At 37.9% G+C, this 9,491-nt stretch overlaps 1 protein-coding gene across 1 annotated transcript in view; it reads right to left on the bottom strand.

Annotated features, from left to right (window-relative positions):
- Positions 1-323: 323 nt before the first annotated feature.
- Positions 324-9,491, bottom strand: part of MNX1 (motor neuron and pancreas homeobox 1) — a 12,539-nt gene continuing 3,371 nt past the window's right edge. Inside the window, exons 2-3 of the mRNA XM_069732451.1 lie at positions 8,879-9,039; positions 324-1,355 (exon numbers count right to left, since the gene is read on the bottom strand). Coding sequence (XP_069588552.1) covers positions 999-1,355; positions 8,879-9,039 — 518 coding nt within the window. The 3' untranslated portion in view covers positions 324-998. The remainder of the gene's footprint in view (positions 1,356-8,878; positions 9,040-9,491) is intronic.

Raw genomic sequence — 9,491 nt, 5'->3', positions numbered from 1 at the left:
ACATGGTCTGATCATACCACATCCCCTGGGCAGGGGAGGAAGCAAAGGACTATACAGATATTATAGCATGGGACCACAGCTGATTCTTTCTGTGAGGTAAAACAAGCTTTTAAACAGGCAGTGAAATGTTTTTACTTCCAGAAACCAGCAGATGTGATCCCATATTGTCCTGTCTGTATAGTCTTTTGCTTCCTCCCCTGCCCAGGAGCTGTGGTATGATCAGACCTTGTCCCTGTACGGTCAGACACAGCCATTACGCAGTACACAGCAGGGACACATGTATAAGATTATCTCAGCCCAGGAACATTTTTTTTAGCAAAACCAATTATGGAAATTATTTAATTCCAAAATCTATTGATTAAAATGTTCTTTATTTGTGGGACAACTCTTTTAAGCTCCCCATGCACTTCAGATAGCTGTTGACCCAAGCGATGGATCGGTTGATTGTTCGGCCAGCATATATCTTGGCCGTCTTTCCAATGCACAGGAGAGTGGAGAGTTTTCTTTATGAGAGTGTTGCTGTCAGACATCTTTGGAGGTGGTTTATCCCTAGAGAACAAAAGGATCAGTAGTCCGAAAATGGACATGGCGGATCCCTAACTCCACCGACAATTATCTGACTAGGACCCCCATACACATTAGACTGTCAGCTGAATCTATCAGTATGGGTGGGTTTAGCCTACATTAGTCTAATGTGTATGGGCGGCATTTAAAATCCCTACCTAGAATGGAAATGGAACAGTGTTGCCCCTCACATTCACTGAAGAGCTCACTGAGCATCATCGGTAAGATACGACAATGGATGAACTTGACCAGAGGGAGAGGAGCAAGCCTCATTGTGGATAAAATTACATTTTCTTATCAATATATCTCCTTGTCTTTGATAATCCTAGTAAGGGAGAGGATGGCTCCCATTTATAACACTGTGGCCATAAGCCTTCTGAGTCCATGATAACACTTAAAGGTGTTCTCCAGAAATTTTGTATAGGAATACAGTCTCATTGCAGCTGACTGTTCTGCTGATGACTATTCTCCTCCTCTTCAGATGTACAGTCAGATGAATGGTGGTAGAAGTGCTTGTCATCTCCATGATCCTCATCCTCCTCATCTTCCCGGCCCTCCTCGTCTTCCTCACTGTCTGTATAGTCTCTAGGTAGGCGACTGCCTGCTTTGAGTGGCTCCCCTCTTGGATGTAGGTGGTAGTTGGAGGACTTGTCTTCCTGATTGTCCTCTGAACATTTCTCCTCACAGCTGCCCTTGCTTCCTCTCTGTTTTTCTGCATCTTGGACGGCCTGTTCCTTGGCTTTCTTGCTTCTCTTCCATTTCATACGCCTGTTCTGGAACCAGATCTTTACCTATTGGAAAAATAAGAAATGTTTAGTCATAAGGAAAAATGGAGCCTTACAGAAGCATGAAACATAAAGTGCAGCTCATAAAATAATTGCACTTTGCTGGAAATATATATTTAACATATTTTTTTGTTTATCCTTTTGCATCAGACCTCTCATTCTTGTTTCCTTTAAAATAGTTTGTCAGGCTAACCACAGCTTGACAAACCTAATATACAAAATAGAAGAATGGGATCAACATATTAAAAGGTGAATATTAAAAAATAGCCAATAGCGCTAGAGTGAGCCAAAGAAAAACTGACTTTCCCTGACGAAAGCACGCTTCCGAAATGCGCATAGAGGCCGTGGCATCGCCATTTGGGTGTTGGTAAGCTATACTTATATTTACTCTGCATTTCACTGTGTGTATTACTCTATATACGTACTGGAGATCTATGGATTATAGCATTAGGGGATTTTTTTGGTTTGCAACATGGCATTATTGACTGTATGAAGTTTGTATTTCATTCCCTACCCCGTAGTCTATTATCCATGTACTGACATATTGCACTACAGTTTGTTATGCGTACTTTTGTAAAAATTCTGCCCATCCTATGGTGATGCCATTTCTGTTTTTCTTTGGCTCACTCTAGCACTATTGGCTATTTTTTAATATTCATTATTGTTTTTATACAAGTTAATAAAGTTTTTTCTATTGTTGTTCAAAAATACGTGTACGTCTATATGCTTATATGAACTTTGCGTAGAACAGGTTGCTATCCTTTTGATTTAGATACAATATTTTTTGGTTAGTTCCTCTAATCATTATGATATATTGATTGTGTATCCTCTAGCAGGAATAATCATTGGCTTTATTATATTAAAAGGTGATTCTACAACCAGTGGTAAATGAAATCGCCATTCCAGAAAGTTCTTAAAACGAAATATCTATTTATCCCGATGTCAAGAAAATGCAACTTTTTCTGCTCTACCGTAGCACTAGAGAACAGATGAAACATTACATTTTTGGGATTAAAAAAAAAGTCTTGTTTTTGGAACTTGCTTTAGTGCTGCTTTCATCTAATAATTTTCTATAATGTTACCCAACAAACTGTCTTAGGCCTCTTTCAGGTGTCCACGTTGCAAATACGTGTTCTATCCGTGTCCCGAGCTGCCACCTCACCACCACCCGAGCTGCCGCCTCACCACCACCCAAGCTGCCACGTCACCACCACCAGAGCTGCCGCCTCACCACCACCAGAGCTGCCGCCTCACCACCACCCAAGCTGCCGCCTCACCACCACCCAAGCTGCCGCGTCACCACCACCAGAGCTGTCGTTTCACCACCACCAGAGCTGCTGCCTCACCACCACCAGAGCTGCCGCCTCACCACCGCCAGAGCTACCGCACCCCCGACCTTCTGTCTCTTCCTCATTATCCCATAGAATGTAAGTCCGCAAGCACAGGGTCCTCTCCCCTCTGTACCAGTCTGTCACTGTAAATATTTTTTACTGTAAACGATATCTATAACCCTGTATGTAACCCCTTTCTCATGTACAGCACCATGGAATTAATGGTGCTATATAAATAAATAGATAAATAAATAATAATAATTTATAGAACACATACCCATTTTAGTCTTTGGGGCTAGTCACATGTCTGTGTTTTTTTCACAAACCATGTGTCCGTGTAAGGCTACTTTCACACATCAGGATTTTGCCATCAGGCTGAATCCGGCTACTTTTGAAAAAACGGATCCGTTGCAAATTGTGAAAAACTGATGTGACGGATCCATTTTTTGCCGGATCCAACTACCTGATATCCGGGCACTAGCTGGTCCGTGGAGAGAGAGAGAAAGAGAGAGAGCGACTCCAGAATTGAAAATGCTGCTATGGGACATGCTCAATTGAAAAAAACGGAATTGGTTGCTGGATTCATCATTTCATGGATCCGACACCATAAGCTTGCATTATAGCAAACTCCGGATGCCGCCGGAGTCGTCTATGTCGGTTTTTTCGACAGGCAAAAAAAACGTTACTATGTCCATTTTCTCCGGCCGCTGGAAAACACATTTTCAACGGATCCGGCGAAAAATGGATGAAACGTGAGGCAATCTGTCACAATCCGGCGCTAATACAAGTCTATGAGAAAAAAGCAGATTCGGCAGGAACTTTTGGCAGATCCATTTTTTTTCTAAATTCGCCGGATTAAGCCTGATGGCAAAAAAACTGATGTGTGAAAGTAGCCTAAACGGATGAAGACATGTCCAATTGTTTTACCGGCATCATGGATGAAAAGTACCAAAGTAGAAAAAGTGTCAAAGTATCCCAGAAGACTTTCAGGGTGGACAGTCTGTGGTCTGGGGTGGTGCATGGAGTATATACTGGTCTGGTGGTCTGGCTTCCAGGTCAATAGCTCAATGGTCCAAAAAGGGATGTTCTCCAGCACCAAAGGAAGGTAGGTAACAGTTAGCCTGTAATCATAAATGATAAAATATATATATACAGTATATATACTGTATATAAATACACAGTATACATATATATACTGTATATATATTTATTATTGTTAGTATATGTGCTCATTCTCCCAATGTTTTTAATCTTATTTGATTAAAGGTTAAGTTTTAACTTCTTAGCTTTGATGCTGGAGAACCTTTTGGACCATTGACTGGATGAATAAAAACTACCAATATACGGTAAGTCTATGGGTACGTAAAAATGACGGACAGTACATGGATGACATGTGTGTGTCTTTTCTCCGTGATTAACACTGCAAAGGATAGGAGAAGCGTGGAAATGTATTTATGTCCATACATGAAAAGAATGGATGAAACGTTGACCATACTCGGATCCAAGCCACTAATGACACTTGGACCATTTTTTTTTTTTGCATATGGGAAAAACACTCTCATCAGAACTAGGGCTTGGTGGAATTTTCTGGCACAAAGACAACCTAAAAGTATACAAATCTGGTAAGAGCCACTTAATAAGTCTGTCACACCTTCTTCCAGCAAGCCTTGGTTTCAAGACTAGCAAACAAACCCAATAAATCTCCTCCAAAATGCATGAATACATTTGTGACCTCAAGTCTATTATTTTCACACCAAGACCATTTTCAGGCAGAACCTGAAATGTTATTTTCCAATGTTGATCATATTTTAGGTTAAACCAATTCGAGGCTGAATACAGGAGAGTAACATTATCGGGTGTGAGGCCGGGAAAGCATTTGGCAATGGCCGCAGTGACTACAGAGCCTCAACCTTCAGGGCTTGGATTGTGTCCTTCTGTACTGAATGGTGTGTCATACCCTACACCATTACATACATGTTATGTTAGTTTGGGGTAATAAACTATGAGAATATTTCCCCTGGGATGATACCTGTGATATTAAAATGAATAAATCCTACAATAAGGAAGATATTTGGAAGCCAATATCCCAGGAAATATTATAACAAGCAATATAGCTATTGTAACCAAAACTGAGATGTTTCCTAGAAAATAAAAGATTGTGAATATTAAACATTGGAAGAAAAAAAAATAGAATTTATTAATAGGTCTAGGTTTTAGAAATAGAGAAAAATTGTATAAGAAATAGTGTCAGCTCTTACATAATAATATTATATAGTGTAACAATAATTTGGTGCTAGAGCTGGGACACACGGTAGGCTGAGTGCACAGTAAGTGGGCCCCCTTATCTCTTGGGCCCCAGGTTGCATGTCCACCCCTGCCTGACCTTATTCATACGTCATTAGGCTTCTTTTCCACAACAATGTCTATGTCTGATGTAGAACTGATGTCCATGAGGACAATGTGAGAGCTTATCTGCAGAATATATAGGGAAGCAGGAAAAATATGTTTTAATCCCGATTGGAAAATCCAATCTCGATGATGTTATCTACTAAGACACTCCCAAAGCAGATGGAATTGTGCATTATGGAGAGCTACTGGACTGCAAAGGGCCCATATATTGTTCCTGCACAGGGGCCCTCCTCTGCCTGTGCCTGCCCCGTGGCCAGGAGTAGGACAAGCTATCTGGGTAACAAAAGCAGGACTTTATTTGTATGGCAGTTCCATAAAAAGCCATAAATATCTGATACCTGTGTGTTCCTTACCCCTGCCTCTCCTTTCACCTCCTGTGCATCACTCTCCATTCACTTCTATGGGAGTTTCAAACATTGAATAGATATCCACATATGCAGCTACGTCATCATTCACATTGTAAAGAGCCGCATCTAACAGGCATTTATGCCATACATGGCACTTTGTAGCATTTGCCTTTAAATGGAACTAAAGTTCAGGTAACTGTCCAGTTTCTAAATACCCTGGTCAAAGCAAAACTGTTTTTTTTTTTTGCCCCCATTCCTTTGGTACCCAGCTACTAAGACCCCTGCCTTTCCAACGCCTCTTAGCTACACAGATGTATATATAATAGTCACATATTACAGAGGTATCATCAGGCGCTAACACTGCTGTTAATGCTTTTCTTTAAAGGCAGAGGTCAAGAGTTGGAAGTATTTCAGTAACTAAACTTGTTTTTTTTTCCTAAGGGTCACGCATATTCTGATATATATATATATATATATATATATATATATATATATATATATATATATATATATATATATATATATATATATATATATATATTGGTCAATTTCTTCCCTTACAGCACACAATGATCTGCATGCATATGTCCATATCAAATATATTCAATAAGTTCCAGTGATACATTTTGGCTGCTTTACAAAAAAAAATAAATTCCTGAAAGCAAAACATTTCATAAACATAACATAAGATTGTAGATTGTGAGTCTTCGCAGGCAGGGTCCTCACTCCTCCTGTACCAGTTGTGACTTGTATTGTTCAAGATTATTGTACTTGTTTATTATGTATACCCCTCCTCACATGTAAAGCGCCATGGAATAAATGGCGCTATAACAATAAATAATAATAATAATAATAAGATAACAAGCCCTGAATTTGCAGGTAGCAATTTTTCAGGAAGATTGACAAGTGGTTAATTTTTATAGTACAATAATCATATTAAAAACTGTACTGTTACCTTTCACCATGGCAATAATTATTAAGTATGTCCTGTCAAACAGCAGTACTCTTTATGTGTAAAGAATGTTACTATTGTTAGTAAACAAACAGATCATATCTACATGTAAAAGGCTTTTGTCCTGACCAGTAATTACTGATTTGGTCTCTAAGCTGATCGACTTCATTTATCCTTGAATTCGCCCATCATCCATGCACCAGGCAGCCGCCCCTGAGACATACTTCTATTCCTTTAAATAAGGTTCTGGACTAGAGGATGAAACACCAGGTTTAGCCCCTTCCTCCTATATTCTGTATATATAATATAGATCTCATAATCTGACCTGGCAGCTTCTGTCCTCACCAAGTGTGCTGCTGATACAACCCATAGAATAACTATATAGCTCATACATCTCCCCTAATATAAACTGGAAGCTCAGATTAGATAATGAGACAATACTACAGGATATTCAGTCAAATGCTAACATTGGCACAGGATTGTAACAATGTCACAATTATAATTATTTATTAAAATCCCAAGCGATAGGGGGCACTGTTCTCATAACCTTCCCTATGTGACATTATAGTGCCATTATTTACACATCTGTGTGGATGATCTATGATGCTATATTGCTAATTTATATTATTTTACTGTTATCAAGATCATTTTAATTACCACATATAGTTATCTACTGTATCTACGGTATCTATTCTATCTATTATCTATCTATCTATCACCTCCATCTATCTATCTATCTATCTATCTTTCTATCTATCTATCTATCTATCTATCTATCTTTCTATCTATCTATCACCTCCATCTATCTATCTATATCTATCCCATATCTATCTATCACCTCCATCTATCTATCTATCTATCTATCACCTCCATCTAGCTATCTATCTTTCTATCTTTCTATCTATCTATCTATCTATCTATCTATCTATCTATATCTATCTATCCCATATCTATCTATCACCTCCATCTATCTTAAACATTGTAAATTACATCATATCACGCCCTCATATTTGCAATATAATAATTATAATTGGACTGCTATTCATCTAAGCAGCAAATATACCATGTCCTGTGCAGTTTATATTTTAATCCTCCATACTGCAACTATTAGTCCAAGCAATCAAATACTAAATGTGCAAAGAGTAATTATTGTAGGTTCACCACAAAAGCTCACACGCTACAGCACAAGGGCCATGAGATTATAGAAGCTGATCCCATCATGCATCAATTACAATACAATGTAGTCAGAAGAGGAGGAGGGGATTTCAGCCAATAAAAAAATCATGAATAATAACAATAATAATAATAAATGTTAATTGACAACAGTACAAAAAAAGAGAAAAACGTAGTAATGAGGTGTCAGTTATAATGTATCAAATTACTTTGATCAAATACCTTTAAGGGTTTGGCAAAACTCTGGTACTAATTAATCATGAGTGGTGTGTGCCAAGAGAGATAACAGAGATCCAAGTATTACATGCAAAACCACAGAACAACTGTAGCAATCAGTGACATCCATGGCAATAAGGAAACATTATTTACTATAACGGAACTGTGATAGAGATAGATAGATAGATAGATAGATAGATAGATAGATAGATAGATAGATAGATAGATAGATAGATAGATAGATAGATAGATAGATAATAGATAGATGGATAGATAGATAGATAGATACTGTAGATAGATAGATAAATAGATAGATAATATATGAGATAGATAGAAATGGGATAGATAGATAAATAGCATTATTATTATGAATAGATAGATAATAGATATATATGAGATAGATAGAAATGGGATAGATAGATAAATAGATAGATAATAGATATATGAGATAGATAGAAATGGGATAGATAGATAAATAGATAGATAATAGATATATATGAGATAGATAGAAATGGGATAGATAGATAAATAGATAGATAATAGATATATGAGATAGATAGAAATGGGATAGATAGATAAATAGATAGATAATAGATATATATGAGATAGATAGAAATGGGATAGATAGATAAATAGATCGATCGATAGATAGATAGATAATAGAGAGATACTGTAGATAGATAGCACACTGTGTGCTCCAATAAATTTGCAGATATAACGTAAATGGATTCGCAGATAAATATTATAGAGGTATGTAAGAGATAACAGAGAGAGATTAAATATATAATGTAGATATAGATGACAAATCATAGATCGATAGATATAGATAGCTAAATGATAGATAGATAGATAATAGATAGATGCAATATATGAATAATAGTTGATCTCTCAATAAACTCAGTTTCCTTTGCCTAAACCACACAATACTGCAAAGTACAGAAAAGCAGCGTTATTCTAGCTCACAGTATAATATAGTCCCGATCTGTGGAGCTAAAAGTCCCAGCATGTCCTATTGATACAGCTAGAACTCAGGATACATGAAGAGAAGCAGAAGGGGCATATGTGACATCGGGGCACAGCAGCATGGCATCACACGGGTACCTGGGTCTCTGTGAGCATCAGGGATGTGGCCACTTCAAACCTTTTGGGTCTGGAGAGATATTTATTCAGCTTGAACTGATGCTCCAGCTCCAGCAGTTGTTGGCTGGTGAACGCTGTCCGGGGTCTCCTGCATTTCCCCAGCAGATTGGACTGAGCCTGGGCTGCAAACACAGGGAAGAAAGCAAATCATACCTCTATATCAGCAGAGTAATGTTTCATAACAATACTGCCAGCAGTAATATTCACCAAAGGAAGCCTAATATGTGTTTACATCAGCGCGATCAAATACAGACAATACTACTAGTAAATATTACACAAAGAGATAAAAGCGAAATACAAGTCCATGAATACATCACACCAACAGAATAATAGAAGTAACGTTCTGATCAATCACATGGAGCAAATCTATAGTCTCCTCCACATTCTGCCCCTATGTTCTCCCCTCACAGGTATCTTCTGTATTCTCAATCCTGGGCTTCTGTCTCTTTTCTATCATTAATATGATGATTCCATTATCACTTCTCTGGTCCTAGCTCTGATATTCCATGTCATTCTTATTCTAATTATCAACATTATCATTTCTCTAGATAAGTATCCTATCTGAATGTCTGTG

Source organism: Ranitomeya imitator, chromosome 6 (genome assembly GCF_032444005.1).
Source record: "Ranitomeya imitator isolate aRanImi1 chromosome 6, aRanImi1.pri, whole genome shotgun sequence".
Classification (NCBI taxonomy): domain Eukaryota; kingdom Metazoa; phylum Chordata; class Amphibia; order Anura; family Dendrobatidae; genus Ranitomeya; species Ranitomeya imitator.
The sequence above is the reverse complement of the archived record's forward strand: the minus strand, read 5'-3'. Positions and strand labels throughout refer to the sequence as shown.